The 24,913-nt window shown below is 45.5% G+C and overlaps 1 protein-coding gene and 1 non-coding gene across 2 annotated transcripts in view; one reads left to right on the forward strand and one right to left on the reverse strand.

The window, feature by feature from the left end:
• Positions 1-7,129, forward strand: part of hexa (hexosaminidase A (alpha polypeptide)) — a 35,160-nt gene extending 28,031 nt beyond the window's left edge. The window contains 3 exon segments of the mRNA NM_001140458.1: positions 1,066-1,156; positions 1,849-1,956; positions 6,745-7,129. Of these exon segments, the coding sequence (NP_001133930.1) occupies positions 1,066-1,156; positions 1,849-1,956; positions 6,745-6,808 (263 nt within the window). The 3' untranslated portion in view covers positions 6,809-7,129.
• A 449-nt stretch (positions 7,130-7,578) lies between these two features.
• trnat-ugu (transfer RNA threonine (anticodon UGU)) lies at positions 7,579-7,652 on the reverse strand. The gene has a single exon. It is a non-coding gene; the product is annotated as a tRNA-Thr (tRNA).
• Between the last annotated feature and the right edge of the window lie 17,261 nt (positions 7,653-24,913).

Below are 24,913 nucleotides of genomic sequence, written 5' to 3' on the forward strand. Positions count from 1 at the left end.
CGTTGCTTCCAGAGGCAGTTTGGAACTTGGTAGTGAGTGTTGTAAGGATAGATGCTTTTTACACACATTTTTATGTACTACACGCTTCAGTACTCAGCATTCCCGTTCTGTGAGCTTGTGTGCCCTACCATTTCATGGCTGAGCCGTTGTTGCTCCTAGACGTTTCTACTTCACAATAACAACATTTACGTTTTGACCGGGGGCAGCTCTAGCAAGGCAGAAATTTGATGAACTGACTTGTTGGAAAGGTGGCATCCTATGACGGTGCCACGTTGAAAGTCACTTAGCTCTTCAGTAAGGCCATTCTACTGCCAATGTTTGTCTATGGAGATTGCATGGCAGTGTGCTCGATATTGTACACCTGTCAGCAATGGCTGTGGCTGAAATAGAATCCACTAATCCACTAATTTGATGTCTGTCTGTCTGTCTGTCTGTCTGTCTGTCTGTCTGTCTGTCTGTCTGCCGTGCCGTGATGCGTCGTGCCATGTTGTGTTGTGCCGTGTTGTTGTGTTTTGTTGTGTTGTGTTGTTGTGTTGTGCCATATTGTTGTGTTGTTGTGTTGTGCCGTGTTGTTGTGTCGTGTTGTTGTGCCGTGTTGTGTTGTGCCGTGTTGTTGTGCCGTGTTGTTGTGTTTTGTTGTGTTGTGTTGTTGTGTTGTGCCATATTGTTGTGTTGTGCCGTGTTGTTGTGCCGTGTTGTATTGTGTTGTGCCGTGTTGTGTTGTGTTGTGCCGTGTTGTGTTGTGTTGTGTTTTGTTGTGCCGTGCCGTGTTGTTGTGCTGTGCCGTGTTGTGCCGTGTTGTTGTGCCGTATTGTTGTGTTGTGCTGTGCCGTGTTGTTGTGTTGTGCCGTGTTGTTGTGTTGTGCCATGTTGTTGTGTTGTGCCGTGTTGTTGTGTTGTGCCGTGTTGTTGTGTTGTGCCGTGTTGTTGTGTTGTGCCGTGTTGTTGTGTTGTGCCGTGTTGTTGTGTTGTTGTGTCGTGCCGTGTTGTTGTGTCGTGTTGTTGTGTCGTGCCGTGTTGTGGGCAGGTGCAGTATGTACTATCCTATGTACTTTACCTCCACAGGTACAGAGCAGCAGAAGAAACTGGTGATTGGTGGAGAGGTGTGCATGTGGGGAGAGTATGTTGATGCTACCAACCTCTCTCCTCGTCTCTGGTAAATAGAAAATAGGCCCAAATAGCACCCTATTCCCTATATAGTACACTACTTTAGACCAGAGCCCTATAGAACCCTATTCCCTATATAGTACACTGCTTTAGACCAGAGCCCTATAGAACCCTATTCCCTATATAGTGCACTACTTTAGACCAGGCCCTATGGAACCCTATTCCCTATATAGTGCACTACTTTAGACCAGAGCCCTATAGAACCCTATTCCCTATATAGTGCACTACTTTAGACCAGAGCCCTATAGAACCCTATTCCCTATATAGTGCACTACTTTAGACCAGAGCCCTATAGAACCCTATTCCCTATATAGTGCACTACTTTAGACCAGAGCCCTATAGAACCCTATTCCCTATATAGTACACTACTTTAGACCAGAGCCCTATAGAACCCTATTCCCTATATAGTACACTACTTTAGACCAGAGCCCTATAGAACCTTATTCCCTATATAGTACACTACTTTAGACCAGAACCCTATAGAACCCTATTCCCTATATAGTGCACTACTTTAGACCAGGGCCCCTAGGGACATTTTTCAATCAGAAATAATAACAGGCCAGAATCTAAATACAGTAACACAAGGTGTGTGTGTGTGTGTGTGTGTGTGTGTGTGTGTGTGTGTGTGTGTGTGTGTGTGTGTGTGTGTGTGTGTGTGTGTGTGTGTGTATGTGTGTGCAGGCCGAGGGCGAGTGCTGCTGCAGAGCGGTTGTGGAGTGATGAGAGGATGACCTCCAGTGTGATCGACGCCTACCCTCGCCTCGTGGACTTCCGCTGCAGGCTACTAAGGTACAGGGTTATGATAACTCTCCTCTCTAGCCCAGTTAGCCTGTATTCGTTTCCCCATTAGACAGCTCTGCAAGATGCCAAACTACTTTGGTTACTCACCAATTATAGAGTTTTGGTGAGTAACTAGCTTTTTTTTACTGCTGTTACTTAATAAAAATCTATACTGAACAAAAATATAAACGCAACATGTAAAGTGTTGGTCCCATGTTTCATGAGCTGAAATAAAAGATCCCAGAAATGTTCCATCCGCACAAAAAGCTTATTTCTCTCAAATGTTGTGCACAAATGTGTTTACATCCCTGTTAGTGAGCATTTCTCCTTTGCCAAGACAATCCATCCACCTGACAGGTGTGGCATATCAAGAAGATTATTAAACAGCATGCTCATTACACAGGTGCACCTTGTGCTGGGGACAATAAAAGGTCACTCTAAAATGTGCAGTTTTGTCAAACAACACAATGCCACAAATGTCTCAAGTTTTGAGGGAGCAGTGCAATTGCTGACTGTAGGAATGTCCACCAGAGCTGTTGCTATATAAATTCATGTTATTTTCTCTACCATAACCTGCCTCCAACACCATTTTAGAGAATTTGGCACTATGTCCAACCAGCCTCACAGACCACGTGTAACCACGTCAGCCCAGGACCTCCACATCCGGCTTCTTCACCTGTGGGACCGTCTGTAATTAAGCTCTTTTGTGGGGAAAAACTTATTCTGATTGGATGGGCCTGGCTCCCCAATAGGTAGGCCTACCCATGGCTGCGCCCCTGCCCAGTCATGTAAAATGAACGCGCCAAATACTCTTAGACACCTCCAGAGGCATAATTCCTATAGGGGGCACATGCCCCCTCATATTTGTCCTGTTTAAAAATGTATTTCAATGTTTTTTTCTGTAATACTACTATCCACCTAGTAATTTTATGAAGTTGTCTTTAGCTAGCCCAGATAGGTTCCCAACCTCATAACTAGATACCAAGATGCCATTTCAGGTTATCAAATAAGTTAGAGTAGGAAGGTTGGTAGACTTTAGAAAAGAAAGCAATAACTAATGCACCGAATAAGACTTCTATTCTTTTCAATCCTTTACACATATTTTAGCATCGATGACGAGAAGTATATTTAGTTTCTTTACAAAATTACCACCAGTCAGGAGGATACAGTCAGCTCAAGGGGTATGGTTAGATATATATATTATAATATCTTTTTTATATCAGATTAAGCATAATGATTACAGCTATAGATTGCTGGAAAAAGCTGTTTCAGATGTTTGAAAATGCTAAAATCTCCAATTTATGGACGGGGGGGGGGGGCCTTGCAACCCTGTAGACCACCCCTCAGCCATCCTCACATACTTTCTGTCCCCTGATATGTTTGGGTACATGACGTCCCTAGAACGTCCAATAAAAATCACTTATTACTGCCGCTGCCAGGTGCAGAAGAGGTGGATTTGGCGCATGCGCACTTATTCAAAACAATAAATTATTTCCAAACAAAACATTTTAGGGGTTGCGTGTCCATTTTCATTTAGCCCTCTTTTGGAAGTCTATCCCGGGCGTGACGGCATTAAAGAGGTTTTTGCGCAACGAAACTCCATATTTGGTGACTAACCAACGTATTTTGACAATATAATCCTTGCAGAGCTAATGGGGAAATGCATGCTAGCTCCCAGTTAGCTCTCCAGAGAGGAGAGTCATTATTCATCATGCTAGCTAACTGGGCCAGAGAGGAGAGTCGTTATTCATCATTACATTTACGTCATTTAGCAGACGCTCTTATCCAGAGCGACTTACAAATTGGTATCCAGTGGAACAACCACTTTACAATAGTACATCTATATCTTTTTTTTGGGGGGGGGGGGGTTAGAAGGATTACTTAATCCTATCCCAGGTATTCCTTAAAGAGGTGGGGTTTCAGGTGTCTCCGGAAGGTGGTGATTGACTCCGCTGTCCTGGCGTCGTGAGGGAGCTTGTTCCACCATTGGGGTGCCAGAGCAGCGAACAGTTTTGACTGGGCTGAGCGGGAACTGTGCTTCCACAGAGGTAGGGAGGCGAGCAGGCCAGAGGTGGATGAACGCAGTGCCCTTGTTTGGGTGTAGGGCCTGATCAGAGCCTGAAGGTACGGAGGTGCCGTTCCCCTCACAGCTCCATAGGCAAGCATCATGGTCTTGTAGCAGATACGAGCTTCAACTGGAAGCCAGTGGAGTGTGCTGAGGAGCGGGGTGACGTGAGAGAATTTGGGAAGGTTGAACACCAGACGGGCTGCGGCGTTCTGGATGAGTTGTAGGGGTTTAATGGCACAGGCAGGGAGCCCCGCCAGCAGCGAGTTGCAGTAATCCAGACGGGAGATGACAAGTGCCTGGATTAGGACCTGCGCCGCTTCCTGTGTAAGGCAGGGTCGTACTCTGCGAATGTTGTAGAGCATGAACCTACAGGATCGGGTCACCGCCTTGATGTTAGCGGAGAAGGACAGGATGATGTCCAGATTCACGCCACTCTGGGAGGAGGAAAAAATGAGTTGTCAACTGTGATGGCGAGATCATGGAACGGGCAGTCCTTCCCCGGGAGGAAAAGCAGCTCCGTCTTGCCGGGGTTCAGCTTGAGGTGGTGATCCGTCATCCACACTAATATGTCTGCCAGACATGCAGAGATGCGATTCGCCACCTGGTTATCAGAAGGGGAAAAGGAGAAGATTAATTGTGTGTCGTCTGCATAGCAATGATAGGAGAGACCATGTGAGGATATGACAGAGCCAAGTGACTTGGTGTATAGCGAGAATAGGAGAGGGCCTAAAACTGAGCCCTGGGGGACACCAGTGGTGAGAGCACGTGGTGCGAAGACGGATTCTCGCCACGCCACCTGGTAGGAGCGACCTGTCAGGTAGGACGCAATCCAAGAGTGAGCAGCGCCGGAGATGCCCAGCTCTGAGAGGGTGGAGAGGAGGATCTGATGGTTCACAGTATCATGCTAGCTAACTGGGCTAGAGAGGAGAGTCGTTATTCATCATGCTAACTAACTGGGCTAGAGAGGAGAGTCGTTATTCATCATGCTAGCTAACTGGGCTAGAGAGGAGAGTCGTTATTCATCATGCTAGCTAACTGGGCCAGAGAGGAGAATCGTTATTCATCATGCTAGCTAACTGGGCCAGAGAGGAGAGTCGTTATTCATCATGCTAGCTAACTGGGCCAGAGAGGAGAGTCGTTATTCATCATGCTAGCTAACTGGGCCAGAGAGGAGAGTCGTTGATTCATCATGCTAGCTAACTGGGCAGAGAGGAGAGTCGGCTGCAGTCATCGGCTGCAGTCCAAACACGTTCATTTTAAATCAAATTGTATTTGTCACATGCGCCGAATACAACAGGTGCGCCAAATACAACAGGTGTAGACCTTACAGTGAAGTGCTTACTTTCAAGCCCTTAACTAACAATGCAGTTTTAAGAAAATACCCCCCAAAAAAGTAAGAGATAAGAATAACAAATAATTAAAGAACAGCCGTAAATAACAATAGCAAGGCTATATACAGGGGATACCGGTACAGAGTCAATGTGGAGGCTATATACAGGGGGTACAGGTACAGAGTCAATGTGGAGGCTATATACAGGAGGTACCGGTACAGAGTCAATGTGGAGGCTATATACAGGGGGTACTGGTACAGAGTCAATGTGGAGGCTATATACAGGGGGTACCGGTACAGAGTCAATGTGGAGGCTATATACAGGGGGTACCGGTACAGAGTCAATGTGGAGGCTATATACAGGGGGTACCGGTACAGAGTCAATGTGGAGGCTATATACAGGGGGTACCGGTACAGAGTCAATGTGCGGGGGCACCGGTTAGTCGAGGTAATTGAGGTAATATGTACGGGGGGGGGGGTAGATGCTAATAGCCTGGGTAGCCATTTGATTAGGTGTTCAGGAGTCTTATGGCTTGGGGGAAGAAGCTGTTTAGAAGCCTCATGGACCTAGACTTGGCGCTCCGGTACTGCTTGCCGTGCAGTAGCAGAGAGAACAGTCTATGACTAGCCTGCTATGGGTAACTGTATCTAGCTACGTGACAGGAGTGCTAGCTAGCTACATTAGCCTGCTAGGTACATTAATAGCTTTAGGTTGCTTGTTTTTAAGCTCAACTTCAAGATTTTTGCATCTCTGATCAGCGTTCTCCCTCGCTTGGGAAAGGGCCATTTCCAGGTACACTCGGATGTGATGATTTAAAACGTCGTTGAAGGGCTGAGGGTTTAGGGCCGTCTACTTTGAGTTGTCTGCAGCCGTAGTCTCCTCAGCCCAGATACTGTTTCAGGGTTACGCTACTTTAAGTAAAGTAAGATGTTAATCAAAGTAGGCTACACAAGATGTTTATCAAATGTGTTTAGCCATGCACACACAATACAGTTGTTTTATAATAGTCATTAAGGAAACTAAATCTCCCTTACCATCTCTCTTCTCTCTCCCTCCCTCCTCTCTCTCTCCCTCCTCTCTCTCTCCCTCCTCTCTCCCTCCCTCCTCTCTCTCTCCCTCCTCTCTCCCTCCCTCCTCTCTCCCTCCCTCCTCTCTCTCTCCCTCCTCTCTCCCTCCCTCCTCTCTCCCTCCCTCCTCTCTCTCTCCCTCCTCTCTCCCTCCCTCCTCTCTCTCTCCCTCCTCTCTCCCTCCCTCCCTCCTCTCTCCCTCCCTCCTCTCTCTCTCCCTCCTCTCTCCCTCCCTCCTCTCTCCCTCCCTCCTCTCTCTCTCCCTCCTCTCTCCCTCCCTCCTCTCTCCCTTTCTCCTCTCCCTTTCAATCTCTTCTCCCTCTCTCCCCAGGCGCGGTATCCAGGCAGAGCCTCTGTTTGTGGGTCACTGCAGACATGAGTATCAGGGTATCTGAAACATGGCTGGTTGTGTGTCACTGCAGACCTGTCAGGGCTTTAAATTAACTTTTCTTCATTGGTAGCACTGGTGCTCCTAACTTCAGAAAGTAAGGAGCACAAGACAGAATTTTGGAGCAGCAGATTATATATATTTTTTACTGCGGTAATGAATAACAGTTCTGCAGTTGTATTTTTAAATAAAATAAGGGTTGTTTTAATCACCTGTATACATATGTTTGCTGTTGCACTTTTGAATACAATCATTGTTCTGTTTTGTATATCACATTTGTTTGTCCAAAACAAATTACCTATATAAATACTGTATGTTTACCGTTGCATGTCTGACCCACTCTCTAGTTATGTGTTCTACATCATCAAGGAAACAACAGGATGGTAATTAACAATGATAGGACAGCCATTTGCATTCAGCTAACAGACAATAGGAATGTAACCAGGCAACAGGATGGTAATTAACAATGATAGGACAGCCATTAGCTAACAGACAATAGGAATGTAACCAGGCAACAGGATGGTAATTAACAATGATAGGACAGCCATTAGCTAACAGACAATAATAATGTAACCAGGCAACAGGATGGTAATTAACAATGATAGGACAGCCATTAGCTAACAGACAATAATAATGTAACCAGGCAACAGGATGGTAATTAACAATGGTAGGAGAGCCATCAGCCATTATACATTTTAGTCATTTAGCAGACGCTCTTATCCAGAGCGACTTACAGTAGTGAATGCATACATCTCATACATTTTTTTCTTCCGTACTGGTCCCCCGTGGGAATCGAACCCACAACCCTGGCGTTACAAACACCATGCTCTACCAACTGAGCCACACGGGACAGACTGATAAATGATAGGACAGCCATCAGCTAACAGACAATAGGCTGCCTGTCAAATGATACGTGGATTATGTAATACATGTTTAGTCTCCTCTCACAACTACTAATCCATTTCTTAATCGACAATCTCGCTAATAAATCAACTTGCTTTTAGGGGAGGGACATCCCAAGGATCCCTTATAGCACTGTCTTCCTGATACTATCCGCGATGGTGCCAAAAAGGTTTGCACAGGACACAACATTTCCATGTCGGGTTGATTTGTAATCCATTCTTTTTCTGGGTGAGTAAAATGGGTGTGAATTTGGTAAAAGCCATCTCCTCGTTGGCAATGCAGTAAGTGGTGTTGGATTTCATCTGTAGGTCAATTAGCTCTGCCTATTGACCAGCTGGGGCTGCCACCTGTTGCCTGTCTAATACGTCTGGTAGTCAGTGGGTCTAGTGGTGTTGCTGTAGTCAGTGGGTCTAGTGGTGTTGCTGTAGTCAGTGGGTCTAGTGGTGTTGCTGTAGTCAGTAGGTCTAGTGGTGTTGCTGTAGTCAGTAGGTCTAGTGGTGTTGCTGTAGTCAGTAGGTCTAGTGGTGTTGCTGTAGTCAGTGGGTCTAGTGGTGTTGCTGTAGTCAGTAGGTCTAGTGGTGTTGCTGTAGTCCTAGTGGTGTTCCTGTAGTCAGTAGGTCTAGTGGTGTTGCTGTAGTCAGTAGGTCTAGTGGTGTTGCTGTAGTCAGTAGGTCTAGTGGTGTTGCTGTAGGTCTAGTGGTGTTGCTGTAGGTCTAGTGGTGTTGCTGTAGTCAGTGGGTCTAGTGGTGTTGCTGTAGTCAGTAGGTCTAGTGGTGTTGCTGTAGTCAGTAGGTCTAGTGGTGTTGCTGTAGTCAGTAGGTCTAGTGGTGTTGCTGTAGTCAGTAGGTCTAGTGGTGTTGCTGTAGTCAGTAGGTCTAGTGGTGTTGCTGTAGTCAGTGGGTCTAGTGGTGTTGCTGTAGTCAGTAGGTCTAGTGGTGTTGCTGTAGTCAGTAGGTCTAGTGGTGTTGCTGTAGTCAGTGGGTCTAGTGGTGTTGCTGTAGTCCTAGTGGTGTTGCTGTAGTCAGTAGGTCTAGTGGTGTTGCTGTAGTCAGTGGGTCTAGTGGTGTTGCTGTAGTCAGTGGGTCTAGTGGTGTTGCTGTAGTCAGTAGGTCTAGTGGTGTTGCTGTAGTCAGTAGGTCTAGTGGTGTTGCTGTAGTCAGTAGGTCTAGTGGTGTTGCTGTAGTCAGTAGGTCTAGTGGTGTTGCTGTAGTCAGTAGGTCTAGTGGTGTTGCTGTAGTCAGTGGGTCTAGTGGTGTTGCTGTAGTCAGTGGGTCTAGTGGTGTTGCTGTAGTCAGTACGTCTAGTGGTGTTGCTGTAGTCAGTAGGTCTAGTGGTGTTGCTGTAGTCAGTAGGTCTAGTGGTGTTGCTGTAGTCAGTAGGTCTAGTGGTGTTGCTGTAGTCAGTAGGTCTAGTGGTGTTGCTGTAGTCAGCAGGTCTAGTGGTGTTGCTGTAGTCAGTGGGTCTAGTGGTGTTGCTGTAGTCCTAGTGGTGTTGCTGTAGTCAGTAGGTCTAGTGGTGTTGCTGTAGTCAGTAGGTCTAGTGGTGTTGCTGTAGTCAGTAGGTCTAGTGGTGTTGCTGTAGTCAGTAGGTCTAGTGGTGTTGCTGTAGTTAGTGGGTCTAGTGGTGTTGCTGTAGTCAGTAGGTCTAGTGGTGTTTCTGTAGTCCTAGTGGTGTTGCTGTAGTCAGTAGGTCTAGTGGTGTTGCTGTAGTCAGTAGGTCTAGTGGTGTTGCTGTAGTCAGTAGGTCTAGTGGTGTTGCTGTAGTCAGTAGGTCTAGTGGTGTTGCTGTAGTCAGTAGGCCTAGTGGTGTTGCTGTAGTCAGTAGGTCTAGTGGTGTTGCTGTAGTCAGTAGGTCTAGTGGTGTTGCTGTAGTCAGTGGGTCTAGTGGTGTTGCTGCAGTCAGTAGGTCTAGTGGTGTTGCTGTAGTCCTAGTGGTGTTGCCGTAGTCAGTAGGTCTAGTGGTGTTGCTGAAGTCAGTAGGTCTAGTGGTGTTGCTGTAGTCAGTAGGTCTAGTGGTGTTGCTGTAGTCAGTGGGTCTAGTGGTGTTGCTGTAGTCAGTGGGTCTAGTGGTGTTGCTGTAGTCAGTAGGTCTAGTGGTGTTGCTGTAGTCAGTAGGTCTAGTGGTGTTGCTGTAGTCAGTAGGTCTAGTGGTGTTGCTGTAGTCCTAGTGGTGTTGCTGTAGTCAGTGGGTCTAGCGGTGTTGCTGTAGTCAGTAGTCCTGGTGGTGTTGCTGTAGTCAGTAGGTCTAGTGGTGTTGCTGTAGTCAGTAGGTCTAGTGGTGTTGCTGTAGTCAGTAGGTCTAGTGGTGTTGCTGTAGTCAGTAGGTCTAGTGGTGTTGCTGTAGTCAGTAGGTCGAGTGGTGTTGCTGTAGTCAGTAGGTCTAGTGGTGTTGCTGTAGTCAGTAGGTCTAGTGGTGTTGCTGTAGTCAGTAGGTCTAGTGGTGTTGCTGTAGTCAGTAGGTCTAGTGGTGTTGCTGTAGTTAGTGGGTCTAGTGGTGTTGCTGTAGTCAGTAGGTCTAGTGGTGTTGCTGTAGTCCTAGTGGTGTTGCTGTAGTCAGTAGGTCTAGTGGTGTTGCTGTAGTCAGTGGGTCTAGTGGTGTTGCTGTAGTCAGTAGGTCTATTGGTGTTGCTGTAGTCAGTAGGTCTAGTGGTGTTGCTGTAGTCAGTAGGTCTAGTGGTGTTGCTGTAGTCAGTGGGTTTAGTTGTGTTGCTGTAGTCAGTGGGTCTAGTGCTGTTGCTGTAGTCAGTAGGTCTAGTGGTGTTGCTGTAGTCAGTAGGTCTAGTGGTGTTGCTGTAGTCAGTGGGTCTAGTGGTGTTGCTGTAGGTCTAGTGGTGTTGCTGTAGTCAGTAGTCCTGGTGGTGTTGCTGTAGTCAGTAGGTCTAGTGGTGTTGCTGTAGTCAGTGGGTCTAGTGGTGTTGCTGTAGTCAGTAGGTCTAGTGGTGTTGCTGTAGTCAGTAGGTCTAGTGGTGTTGCAGTAGTTAGTAGGTCTAGTGGTGTTGCTGTAGTCAGTAGGTCTAGTGGTGTTGCTGTAGTCAGTAGGTCTAGTGGTGTTGCTGTAGTCAGTAGGTCTAGTGGTGTTGCTGTAGTCAGTAGGTCTAGTGGTGTTGCTGTAGTCCTAGTGGTGTTGCTGTAGTCAGTGGGTCTAGTGGTGTTGCTATAGTCAGTAGGTCTAGTGGTGTTGCTGTAGTCAGTAGGCCTAGTGGTGTTGCTGTAGTCAGTAGGTCTAGTGGTGTTGCTGTAGTCAGTTGGTCTAGTGGTGTTGCTGTAGTCAGTGGATCTAGTGGTGTTGCTGTAGTCAGTAGGTCTAGTGGTGTTGCTGTAGTCAGTAGGTCTAGTGGTGTTGCTGTAGTCAGTAGGTCTAGTGGGGTTGCTGTAGTCAGTAGGTCTAGTGGTGTTGCTGTAGTCAGTAGGTCTAGTGGTGTTGCTGTAGTCAGTAGGTCTAGTGGTGTTGCTGTAGTCAGTGGGTCTAGTGGTGTTGCTGTAGTCAGTAGGTCTAGTGGTGTTGCTGTAGTCCTAGTGGTGTTGCTGTAGTCAGTAGGTCTAGTGGTGTTGCTGTAGTCCTAGTGGTGTTGCTGTAGTCAGTAGGTCTAGTGGTGTTGCTGTAGTCAGTAGGTCTAGTGGTGTTGCTGTAGTCAGTAGGTCTAGTGGTGTTGCTGTAGTCAGTAGGTCTAGTGGTGTTGCTGTAGTCAGTAGGTCTAGTGGTGTTGCTGTAGTCAGTGGGTCTAGTGGTGTTGCTGTAGTCAGTAGGTCTAGTGGGGTTGCTGTAGTCCTAGTGGTTTTGCTGTAGTCAGTAGGTCTAGTGGTGTTGCTGTAGTCCTAGTGGTGTTGCTGTAGTCAGTAGGTCTAGTGGTGTTGCTGTAGTCAGTAGGTCTAGTGGTGTTGTTGTAGTCAGTAGGTCTAGTGGTGTTGCTGTAGTCAGTAGACCTAGTGGTGTTGCTGTAGTCAGTGGGTCTAGTGGTGTTGCTGTAGTCAGTGGGTCTAGTGGTGTTGCTGTAGTCCTAGTGGTGTTGCTGTAGTCAGTAGGTCTAGTGGTGTTGCTGTAGTCAGTAGGTCTAGTGGTGTTGCTGTAGTCAGCAGGTCTAGTGGTGTTGCTGTAGTCAGCAGGTCTAGTGGTGTTGCTGTAGTCAGTGGGTCTAGTGGTGTTACTGTCGTCAGTGGGTCTAGTGGTGTTGCTGTAGTCCTAGTGGTGTTGCTGTAGTCAGTAGGTCTAGTGGTGTTGCTGTAGTCAGTGGGTCTAGTGGTGTTGCTGTAGTCAGTAGGTCTAGTGGTGTTGCTGTAGTCAGTGGGTCTAGTGGTGTTGCTGTAGTCAGTAGGTCTAGTGGTGTTGCTGTAGTCAGTAGGTCTAGTGGTGTTGCTGTAGTCAGTAGGTCTAGTGGTGTTGCTGTAGTCAGTAGGTCTATTGGTGTTGCTGTAGTCAGTAGGTCTAGTGGTGTTGATGTAGTCAGTAGGTCTAGTGGTGTTGCTGTAGTCCTAGTGTTGTTGCTGTAGTCAGTAGGTCTAGTGGTCTTGCTGTAGTCAGTAGGTCTAGTGGTGTTGCTGTAGTCAGTAGGTCTAGTGGTGTTGCTGTAGTCAGCAGGTCTAGTGGTGTTGCTGTAGTCAGTAGGTCTAGTGGTGTTGCTGTAGTCAGCAAGTCTAGTGGTGTTGCTGTAGTCGGCAGGTCTAGTGGTGTTGCTGTAGTCAGTAGGTCTAGTGGTGTTGCTGTAGTCAGTAGGTCTAGTGGTGTTGATGTAGTCAGTAGGTCTAGTGGTGTTGCTGTAGTCAGTAGGTCTAGTGGTGTTGCTGTAGTCAGTAGGTCTAGTGGTGTTGCTGTAGTCAGTAGGTCTAGTGGTGTTGCTGTAGTCAGTAGGTCTAGTGGTATTGCTGTAGTCAGTGGGTCTAGTGGTGTTGCTGTAGTCAGTAGGTCTAGTGGTGTTGCTGTAGTCAGTAGTCCTGGTGGTGTTGCTGTAGTCAGTAGGTCTAGTGGTGTTGCTGTAGTCAGTAGGTCTAGGGGTGTTGCTGTAGTCAGTAGGTCTAGTGGTGTTGCTGTAGTCAGTAGGTCTAGTGGTGTTGAAGCAGTCAGTAGGTCTAGTGGTGTTGCTGTAGTCAGTAGGTCTAGTGGTGTTGCTGTAGTCAGTAGGTCTAGTGGTGTTGCTGTAGTCAGTAGGTCTAGTGGTGTTGCTGTAGTCAGTAGGTCTAGTGGTGTTGCTGTAGTCAGTAGGTCTAGTGGTGTTGCTGTAGTCAGTAGGTCTAGTGGTGTTGCTGTAGTCAGTAGGTCTAGTGGTGTTGCTGTAGTCAGTAGGTCTAGTGGTGTTGCTGTAGTCAGTAGGTCTAGTGGTGTTGCTGTAGTCAGTAGGTCTAGTGGTGTTGCTGTAGTTAGTGGGTCTAGTGGTGTTGCTGTAGTCAGTAGGTCTAGTGGTGTTGCTGTAGTCCTAGTGGTGTTGCTGTAGTCAGTAGGTCTAGTGGTGTTGCTGTAGTCAGTGGGTCTAGTGGTGTTGCTGTAGTCAGTAGGTCTATTAGTGTTGCTGTAGTCAGTAGGTCTAGTGGTGTTGCTGTAGTCAGTAGGTCTAGTGGTGTTGCTGTAGTCAGTGGGTTTAGTTGTGTTGCTGTAGTCAGTGGGTCTAGTAGTGTTGCTGTAGTCAGTAGGTCTAGTGGTGTTGCTGTAGTCAGTAGGTCTAGTGGTGTTGCTGTAGTCAGTGGGTCTAGTGGTGTTGCTGTAGTCCTAGTGTTGTTGCTGTAGTCAGTAGGTCTAGTGGTGTTGCTGTAGTCAGTGGGTCTAGTGGTGTTGCTGTAGTCAGTAGGTCTAGTGGTGTTGCTGTACTCAGTGGGTCTAGTGGTGTTGCTGTAGTCAGTAGGTCTAGTGGTGTTGCTGTAGTCAGTAGGTCTAGTGGTGTTGCTGTAGTCAGTTGGTCTAGTGGTGTTGCTGTAGTCAGTAGGTCTAGTGGTGTTGCTGTAGTCAGTAGGTCTAGTGGTGTTGATGTAGTCAGTAGGTCTAGTGGTGTTGCTGTAGTCCTAGTGTTGTTGCTGTAGTCAGTAGGTCTAGTGGTGTTGATGTAGTCAGTAGGTCTAGTGGTGTTGCTGTAGTCCTAGTGTTGTTGCTGTAGTCAGTAGGTCTAGTGGTGTTGCTGTAGTCAGTAGGTCTAGTGGTGTTGCTGTAGTCAGCAGGTCTAGTGGTGTTGCTGTAGTCAGTAGGTCTAGTGGTGTTGCTGTAGTCAGCAGGTCTAGTGGTGTTGCTGTAGTCAGTAGATCTAGTTGTGTTGCTGTAGTCAGCAGGTCTAGTGGTGTTGCTGTAGTCAGCAGGTCTAGTGGTGTTGCTGTAGTCAGTAGGTCTAGTGGTGTTGCTGTAGTCAGTAGGTCTAGTGGTGTTGCTGTAGTCAGTAGGTCTAGTGGTGTTGCTGTAGTCAGTAGGTCTAGTGGTGTTGCTGTAGTCAGTAGGTCTAGTGGTGTTGCTGTAGTCAGTAGGTCTAGTGGTGTTGCTGTAGTCAGTAGGTCTAGTGGTGTTGCTGTAGTCAGTAGGTCTAGTGGTGTTGCTGTAGTCAGTAGGTCTAGTGGTGTTGCTGTAGTCCTAGTGTTGTTGCTGTAGTCAGTAGGTCTAGTGGTGTTGATGTAGTCAGTAGGTCTAGTGGTGTTGCTGTAGTCCTAGTGTTGTTGCTGTAGTCAGTAGGTCTAGTGGTGTTGCTGTAGTCAGTAGGTCTAGTGGTGTTGCTGTAGTCAGCAGGTCTAGTGGTGTTGCTGTAGTCAGTAGGTCTAGTGGTGTTGCTGTAGTCAGTAGGTCTAGTGGTGTTGCTGTAGTCAGCAGGTCTAGTGGTGTTGCTGTAGTCAGTAGATCTAGTTGTGTTGCTGTAGTCAGCAGGTCTAGTGGTGTTGCTGTAGTCAGCAGGTCTAGTGGTGTTGCTGTAGTCAGTAGGTCTAGTGGTGTTGCTGTAGTCAGTAGGTCTAGTGGTGTTGCTGTAGTCAGTAGGTCTAGTGGTGTTGCTGTAGTCAGTAGGTCTAGTGGTGTTGCTGTAGTCAGTAGGTCTAGTGGTGTTGCTGTAGTCAGTAGGTCTAGTGGTGTTGCTGTAGTCAGTAGGTCTAGTGGTGTTGCTGTACTCAGTAGGTCTAGTGGTGTTGCTGTAGTCAGTAGGTCTAGTGGTGTTGCTGTAGTCAGTAGGTCTAGTGGTGTTGCTGTAGTCAGTAGGTCTAGTGGTGTTGCTGTAGTCAGTAGGTCTAGTTGTGTTGCTGTACTCAGTAGGTCTAGTGGTGTTGCTGTAGTCAGCAGGTCTAGTGGTGTTGCTGTAGTCAGTAGGTCTAGTGGTGTTGCTGTAGGTCTAGTGGTGTTGCTGTAGGTCTAGTGGTGTTGCTGTAGGTCTAGTGGTGTTGCTGTAGTCAGTAGGTCTAGTGGTGTTGCTGTAGTCAGTAGGTCTAGTGGTGTTGCTGTAGTCAGTAGGTCTAGTGGTGTTGCTGTAGTCAGTAGGTCTAGTGGTGTTGCTGTAGTCAGTAGGTCTAGTGGTGTTGCTGTAGTCAGTAGGTTTAGTGGTGTTGCTGTAGTCAGCAGGTCTAGTGGTGTTGCTGTAGTCAGCAGGTCTAGTGGTGTTGCTGTAGTCAGTAGGTGTGGTGTTGCTGTAGTCAGTAGGTCTAGTGGTGTTGCTGTAGTCAGTAGGTGTAGTGGTGTTGCTGTAGTCAGTGGGTCTAGTGGTGTTGCTGTAGTCAGTAGGTCTAGTGGTGTTGCTGTAGTCAGTAGGTCTAGTGGTGTTGCTGTAGTCAGTAGGCCTAGTGGTGTTGCTGTAGGCCTAGTGGTGTTGCTGTAGTCAGTAGGTCTAGTGGTGTTGCTGTAGTCAGTAGGTCTAGTGGTGTTGCTGTAGTCAGTAGGTCTAGTGGTGTTGCTGTAGTCAGCAGGTCTAGTGGTGTTGCTGTAGTCAGCAGGTCTAGTGGTGTTGCTGTAGTCAGTAGGTCTAGTGGTGTTGCTGTAGTCAGTAGGTCTAGTGGTGTTGCTGTAGTCAGTAGGTCTAGTGGTGTTGCTGTAGTCAGTAGGTCTAGTGGTGTTGCTGTACTCAGTAGGTCTAGTGGTGTTGCTGTAGTCAGTGGGTCTAGTGGTGTTGCTGTAGTCAGTAGGTCTAGTGGTGTTGCTGTAGTCAGTAGGTCTAGTGGTGTTGCTGTAGTCAGTAGGTCTAGTGGTGTTGCTGTAGTCAGTAGGTTTAGTGGTGTTGCTGTAGTCAGCAGGTCTAGTGGTGTTGCTGTAGTCAGCAGGTCTAGTGGTGTTGCTGTAGTCAGTAGGTGTGGTGTTGCTGTAGTCAGTAGGTCTAGTGGTGTTGCTGTAGTCAGTAGGTGTAGTGGTGTTGCTGTAGTCAGTGGGTCTAGTGGTGTTGCTGTAGTCAGTAGGTCTAGTGGTGTTGCTGTAGTCAGTAGGTCTAGTGGTGTTGCTGTAGTCAGTAGGCCTAGTGGTGTTGCTGTAGGCCTAGTGGTGTTGCTGTAGTCAGTAGGTCTAGTGGTGTTGCTGTAGTCAGTAGGTCTAGTGGTGTTGCTGTAGTCAGTAGGTCTAGTGGTGTTGCTGTAGTCAGCAGGTCTAGTGGTGTTGCTGTAGTCAGCAGGTCTAGTGGTGTTGCTGTAGTCAGCAGGTCTAGTGGTGTTGCTGTAGTCAGCAGGTCTAGTGGTGTTGCTGTAGTCAGCAGGTCTAGTGGTGTTGCTGTAGTCAGCAGGTCTAGTGGTGTTGCTGTAGTCAGTGAACTATGTTCTATTCAAGCGTTGATTGACATGGTAATAGAACGATAGTATTGGAGAAAAGCTGAAAAAACGGACCCCTCCAACGCTGTATGTTAAATTGTGACGTGTCATGCCGTAATGTACAGCACCCATAATGCAACTCATTCTGTGTTGTGCAGCCTCTCTCCACCAGGTGTAGCACCTCTCTCTCTCTCTCTCTCTCTCTCTCTCTCTCTCTCAAAACAAGAAAGGGACAGGGTAAGGGGGGTGTCTAGTCAATTGTAGAACTGAATGCATTCATTTTTTGCATCATCACTACAAGCCATCATGACTTTCAAAATCTGCGACAGCCGCTGTTTACTTCTGAAGATAACTTTGGAGCCGCCCTAAAAACCTGATTCAAATCCGACACAAACCTTTAAATAGGAATGTAATAGGTATGTAATGACACATAAACTCTTTATAGTGTTTTATTTACATTTTAGAGGTGATAAGTTGGACAGATCGGGTGAAAAAAGCCATTTCCCCACATGACATATCTCTCCCTTTCACGTCGTAGGTTTCGCTTCCCCACCCGCCATTTTGAAAAAGACCCGACGGAGCTCATTGCCGCCTTCCATCATGCAGAGACAGGCAGCACGAAGGTCTCCTCATTGATTTTGCTGGAAAGGGGAGAAATTGTGCTTTACAATGGTATTCATATTACAGGTGACCTGGAAGTATTACTTTTTTGGGGCACTAAAATAAGGTCAATTGTATGTTACAACGCGATGTACAAAAGTGTGTTTTGAAAAACTGGTAAAATGTACATTTCTAAAACTCTCATCCCCCTGGAACGAGCGCAACCAAAACAAAACGAATCTGCAAAAAGACCAAATAAGTTGAGTCTGGGCTACACACAAAAGTTAGACTGTCCACCCTTGAAAACAATCGGCATCCAAGTTTTCCGTACCATGTCTGATTTCAAGAGGAAACTCCTGCAATATCCGTAGTAATGCTGAGTTTTCCGTACCATGTCTGATTTCAAGAGGAAACTCCTGCAATATCCGTAGTAATGCTGAGCTGTAGTCAATGACTCTACAGGCATCAAAACTATTAAATAACATATATGGACTTTCCTCACATCTGAGAAATGTATTTAGAATGTAAACCAGTCAGGGTTTAGTCCTGGACATAGTACTATTACAATAACCAAATCAGTTGTTAATGATCTTGTCAATGCTTTAGACACTAAAATGAAATGTGCTGCTTTGTTTGTGGACCTGTCAAAAGCTTGTGATACTGTTGATCAGACTATTTTATTGAATAAGTTGTCCTCGATTGGTCTGAGCTCAGACACATGTTTGTGGTTTCATGATTATCTTAGTGACAGAACTCAGGCCAACGTGATTGATGGGGTTAAGTCTGAATTTCTTGAAGTACTAAAGTTGCACAACGGGGGGTGATTTTGGGATCTGTTCTCTTCACTATTTACAGTTGAACTCGGAAGCTTTCATACACTTAGGTTGGAGTCATTAAAACTTGTTTTTCAACCACTCCACAAATATATTGTTAACAAACTATAGTTTTGGAAAGTCGGTTAGGACATCTACTTTGTGCATGACACAAGTAATTTTTCAAACAATTCTTTACAGACAGATTATTTCACTTATAATTCATTGTATCACAATTCCAATGGGTCAGAAGTTTACACACACTAAGTTGACTGGTGCCTTTAAACAGCTTGGAAAATTCCAGAAAGTTATGTCATGGCTTTAGAAGCTTCTGATAGGCTAATTGACATCATTTGAGTCAATTGGAGGTGTACCTGTGGATGTATTTCAAGGCCTACCTTCCAACTCAGTGCCTCTTTGCTTGACATCATGGGAAAATCAAAAGAAATCAGCCAAGACCTCAGAATAAAAAATTGTAGACCTCCACGTGTCTGGTTCATCCTTGGGAGCAATTTCCAAACGCCTGAAGGTACCACGTTCATCGGTACAAACAATAGTACGCAAGTATAAACACCATGGGTCCATGCAGCCGTCATACCGCTCAGGAAGGCAGTACAGTTAAATAGTTGAAACACACACACACCAAAAAGTTATTTTGTTGACATTTACGTATGTTCCCATGACCAGTAAAACATAATCAGAACCTATTTCTTTCACTTACTTGCTGTGCTGTTTCATTGTTCTTTTGTTCAGTCTCAACAAGGATTTCTTCAAGTCAAGTAGTGAAGTTTCAGCTCTGTCTGTCCGTGGCCTCTCTTCCTCGGTACGCACTGTCACTGTGTCTGTTTCCATCTTGTCCAGCTGTGTCTGTAACATTTCAATGTAAACCCGGTTTCTTGTCTGCATCGAAGTAGAGGTCCTTGTACCTAGCATCGAGCATGGTGGCGATACAGTAAAGAGAGAATGCCCCCAAATCACTTGTTCACAGCCTCTTGTAAAGTACTTTTGTAAGTTTTAACCCCACGGTCTGTGTTATAGAGCAGGTGTTTCAATGCCATGACAGGGGATCACATCTGCTGCTGACACAGTTGATGAGCTTATTTCTCCAGTCAGTTGTTCGAATGGCGCTAGGAGTGTGTTCATGTTTCCAAGTTTCAAACATGTTCTCAAATGCCATTGAAATGGCAGCAGTGGTATGAGAACCAGCACATTCTTCAACATGCAATACGGATTTCCTCAGTACGAAATCCTCGTCGACCCACTGTACTGTCAGACTCAGCATGCTCATGGGGCTGACATCGCTGGCCCAAATGTCAGTCGTGAAGCTAATAGCAGTGACGCCCATAACAAGGATGTGGATGTGCGTTTCAACAATACTGTGTAACTCTGGTAGGGCAACATCTGAAAAATAGCGCCTACTTGGTAGTGTGTACCGGGGCTCGAGGTGCTCGACCAGTCGGCGAAAGCCAACGTCATCCACGACAGAGAACGGTTGATTGTCAAGGCCAATGAATTCCATTATCTTGTCGTTAATTGTCTCTCTGAAATGTTCTTACTCTTTCAAATGACTGCTCGACTTGAACTTGTTTAGTTGTTGGAAAGTGTGCGCTTAGTATTTTTCTGCTTTTGTTCTGTGTAGCGCTCAATTTTTTGTGGCATCATTACGTCATCTACCTCCGTTATAGAGGTATGGACCTCATCTACCTCCGTTATAGAGGTATGGACCTCATCTACCTCCGTTATAGAGGTATGGACCTCATCTACCTCCGTTATAGAGGTATGGACCTCATCTACCTCCGTTATAGAGGTATGGACCTCATCTACCTACGTTATAGAGGTATGGACCTCATCTACCTCCGTTATAGAGGTATGGACCTCATCTACCTCCGTTATAGAGGTATGGACCTCATCTACCGCCGTTATAGAGGTATGGACCTCATCTACCGCCGTTATAGAGGTACGGACCTCATCTACCTACGTTATAGAGGTATGGACCTCATCTACCTCCGTTATAGAGGTATGGACCTCATCTACCTTACCCCACCTCTTTAAGGAATACCTGGGATAGGATAAAGAAATCCTTCTAACCCCCCCTTAAAAGATTTAGATGCACTATTGTAAAGTGGTTGTTCCACTGGATATTATAAGGTGAATGCACCAATTTGTAAGTCGCTCTGGATAAGAGCGTCTGCTAAATGACTTAAATGTAAATGTAATGTAAATGTAAATGTAAATCTACCTCAGTTATAGGGGTATGGACCTCATCTAGCTACATTATATAGGTACGTTATAGAGGTATGGACCTCATCTACCTCCGTTATAGAGGTATGGACCTCATCTACCTCCGTTATAGAGGTATGGACCTCATCTACCTCCGTTATAGAGGTATGGACCTCATCTACCTACGTTATAGAGGTATGGACCTCATCTACCTCCGTTATAGAGGTATGGACCTCATCTACCTCCGTTATAGAGGTATGGACCTCATCTACCTCCGTTATAGAGGTATGGACCTCATCTACCTACGTTATAGAGGTATGGACCTCATCTACCTCCGTTATAGAGGTATGGACCTCATCTACCTCCGTTATAGAGGTATGGACCTCATCTACCTCCGTTATAGAGGTATGGACGTCATCTACCTCCGTTATAGAGGTATGGACCTCATCTACCTCCGTTATAGAGGTATGGACCTCATCTACCTCCGTTATAGAGGTATGGACCTCATCTACCTCCGTTATAGAGGTATGGACCTCATCTACCTCCGTTATAGAGGTATGGACCTCATCTACCTCCGTTATAGAGGTATGGACCTCATCTACCTCCGTTATAGAGGTATGGACCTCATCTACCTCCGTTATAGAGGTATGGACCTCATCTACCTCCGTTATAGAGGTATGGACCTCATCTACCTCCGTTATAGAGGTATGGACCTCATCTACCTCCGTTATAGAGGTATGGACCTCATCTACCTCCGTTATAGAGGTATGGACCTCATCTACCTTACCCCACCTCTTTAAGGAATACCTGGGATAGGATAAAGTAATCCTTCTAACCCCCCCTTAAAAGATTTAGATGCACTATTGTAAAGTGGTTGTTCCACTGGATATTATAAGGTGAATGCACCAATTTGTAAGTCGCTCTGGATAAGAGCGTCTGCTAAATGACTTAAATGTAAATGTAATGTAAATGTAAATGTAAATCTACCTCAGTTATAGGGGTATGGACCTCATCTAGCTACATTATATAGGTACGTTATAGAGGTATGGACCTCATCTACCTCCGTTATAGAGGTATGGACCTCACCTACCTCCGTTATAGAGGTATGGACCTCATCTACCTCCGTTATAGAGGTATGGACCTCATCTACCTCCGTTATAGAGGTATGGACCTCATCTACCTCCGTTATAGAGGTATGGACCTCATCTACCTCCGTTATAGAGGTATGGACCTCATCTACCTCCGTTATAGAGGTATGGATCTCATCTACCTCCGCTATAGAGGTATGGACCTCATCTACCTCCGTTATAGAGGTATGGACCTCATCTACCTCCGTTATAGAGGTATGGACCTCACCTACCTCCGTTATAGAGGTATGGACCTCACCTACCTCCGTTATAGAGGTATGGACCTCATCTACCTCCGTTATAGAGGTATGGACCTCATCTACCTCCGTTATAGAGGTATGGACCTCATCTACCTCCGTTATAGAGGTATGGACCTCATCTACCTCCGTTATAGAGGTATGGACCTCATCTACCTCCGTTATAGAGGTATGGACCTCATCTACCTCCGTTATAGAGGTATGGACCTCATCTACCTCCGTTATAGAGGTATGGACCTCATCTACCTACTAGAGGAATGGACCTCATCTACCTCCGTTATAGAGGTATGGACCTCATCTACCTCCGTTATAGAGGTATGGACCTCATCTACCTCCGTTATAGAGGTATGGACCTCATCTACCTCCGTTATAGAGGTATGGACCTCATCTACCTCCGTTATAGAGGTATGGACCTCATCTACCTCCGTTATAGAGGTATGGACCCCATCTACCTCCGTTATAGAGGTACGGACCTCATCTACCTCCGTTATAGAGGTACGGACCTCATCTACCTCCGTTATAGAGGTATGGACCTCATCTACCTCCGTTATAGAGGTATGGACCTCATCTACCTCCGTTATAGAGGTATGGACCTCATCTACCTCCGTTATAGAGGTGGACCTCATCTACCTACGTTATAGAGGTATGGACCTCATCTACCTACGTTATAGACGTACGCACGGCAGCTTTGACATCGGTTTTGCACATCAGCGTTAAACTAGACATCAGGCCGATGCTGATGTTGGCATTTTTATCTAATATCGGCCGATTCCGATATACTTAACGATATCGTGCATCCCTAAAAACGACCTTCATTTTACTGGACCAAATGAACAGTAGCTGCTGCCGTGTAGCTGCTGCTAATGGGGATCCATAATAAATACAAATACTCATACATTCAATTTGTGTTCAATTAAGACCTAGACAACCAGGTGAGGGGAATTCCTAACTAACCAATTAAGACCTAGACAACCAGGTGAGAGGAGTTCCTAGCTAACCAATTAAGACCTAGACAACCAGGTGAGGGGAGTTCCTAACTAACCAATTAAGACCTAGACAACCAGGTGAGGGGAGTTCCTGGCTAACCAATTAAGATTTAGACAACCAGGTGAGGGGAGTTCCTGGCTAACCAATTAAGATTTAGACAACCAGGTGAGGGGAGTTCCTGGCTAACCAATTAAGATTTAGACAACCAGGTGAGGGGAGTTCCTGGCTAACCAATTAAGTCCTAGACAACCAGGTGAGGGGAGTTCCTGGCTAACCAATTAAGACCTAGACAACCAGGTGAGGGGAGTTCTTAAAACTAATCAGTGACCTTAATTATTCAATCAAGTAAAAGGGAGGAGCGAAAACCGGCATGCACTCATGGAATGAGTTTGAAAGCTGATCCTGCCTTCCATTGACACATGACACAAGGCCAAGCTCATCCTGCCTTCCACTGTTTTGTACGTTTAATTTATATCAGTCCAACAGTGACTATGATGTGGTCTGTTTTATGTTGACATTTCAACTATTTATTGATGTGTTGTGAATGTTTTATGATATAAAAGTAACATTTCTGGATTATAATCATGTAGAATGTATTGAATGTTGACATGTTCTTCTTAAAAGTTAATAGATTTTTTTGCAATTTGTGTTGTAAGTTTTGTTTAGCTTAGTGATTATGTGAGAACGAAGTGTTCCTGTAGCCTGCCTCCTCTACATCTGTTTAGAGAGAAATCACTCCCAAGGTCTCAGGGCTAGGACACGAGGATCTAACAATGGAATCATCTTAAAGATTACACTCAGATGAGATGTAGAGCAATGTGAGAATTCAAACATTTTTGACTTGGCATTTGGGTTATTCTTGAATTGCGTTTGTAAATGTTGTCTCTTGACATTGGCACCATATAAAAAATATTAAAATGACAACAACATGACAAATAATACATTTTCTATTTTATTGAACTATTATTTAACACGAAAACATATGAGAATCCTTTATACTGCATCTGTATGCATTGCAGAAACTACTGGGGGCAAATTGCATTGTCCCACTGGTGATGCTAAGAGGTGTACTGAGGGGGTATCTATATAGAAATATCTATTTATTATTTTTAATGCTAGATGGTGAACAAAAGTATTTAATATATTGCATCGGTCAATAAAAACAAGGAAGGGTATTAAAATACAATTTGGTTTTAACAGTATAATGTGTGACCCTCAGTTTGTCATTGGTGTTACCACCTTGAAAAATCACTGATTACAAAGATACACAAGGACCTTGAGCATTCTGTCCAGTGGCTAACTTTTATCTGGGGAGAGATCTTATATTACACAACATTATTAGCTAATAACAACCTTTTAGTAGGTCATACATTCAAGGATTTATTGTTCATTTGGTGTGTCTAAATTCAAAATGTCACTTAGTGTTAGACATTTACATTTTAGTCATTTAGCAGACGCTCTTATCCAGAGCGACTTACAGTAGTGAATGCATACATTTCATACAATTTCATACATTTTTTTCTGTGCTGGCCCCCCGTGGGAATCGAACCCACAACCCTGGCATTGCAAACACCATGCTCTACCAACTGAGCTACAGGAAATAACATTGTAAGCACTTTTTCAATGATTGATGACCTTAGATTTGAGAATCTGTGGTCTCCATTTCAAAAACTCCTCATTTACCTAAAATGTGTCATTGGTGTAAACATCATTAATGTTACTACTTCTACTGATGGCTCGCTACTTTCATAATGGTAAAAAAGATTTAAAGTCATTAAGCTACCATATTATTTACAATGGGAAGATATACCCACATCCATTTCAATCAATACAAATCTCGAAATGTTAAGACGTGTGTGTAGGTGGCAGGGAAGTCAAGCGCAGGAGGAACAAGCTCGGTGGAACTGGAGGAGTTTATTAAGTAAAACAAACTCCAAAAACCAAAGTACAATAAAAAAGGAAACATAGATAAACAAAACCCTGTTGCGCAGCAAAAATGACAACACGCGCAAAACAACAAACAATCTCTGACAAGGACATGAGGGGAAACAAAGGGTTAAATACACAACATGTAACGAATAGGAATTGGAACCAGGTGTGTAGGAAGACAAGACAAAACCAATGGAAAATGGATCAATGGTGGCTAGAAGACCGGTGACGTCGACCGCCGAGCACCGCCCGAACATGGAGGGGCATCGACTTCGGCAGAAGTCGTGACAAGAAAAGTGATACATTTTTTTCTCCAAAATGCTATGCCCAAATGCCATTCAAGAACAACCAACTTAGTATTTTGTGGGTATTTTCTCAGAAACGAGATTAAACAGAGTATTAAACTAACACACAGTCCAACAATTAAATCCCCAGCTGTAGCATCTTATGTTAGGAGGATGGATATTTCAGCACTCTAAGAAAGTCCCACAGTAAACAGAAGACTAACCCAAAGTGTGTGTCTGGATGAAGGGGGCCTTGACTTGCAATAGGCTGACACCATCACAACACACAAGCTGTCCCTGAAAGAAACATTCAAGGAT

The sequence above is a fragment of the Salmo salar genome, chromosome 10 (assembly GCF_965601325.2).
Source record: "Salmo salar chromosome 10, fSalSal1, whole genome shotgun sequence".
NCBI classification, from domain to species: domain Eukaryota; kingdom Metazoa; phylum Chordata; class Actinopteri; order Salmoniformes; family Salmonidae; genus Salmo; species Salmo salar.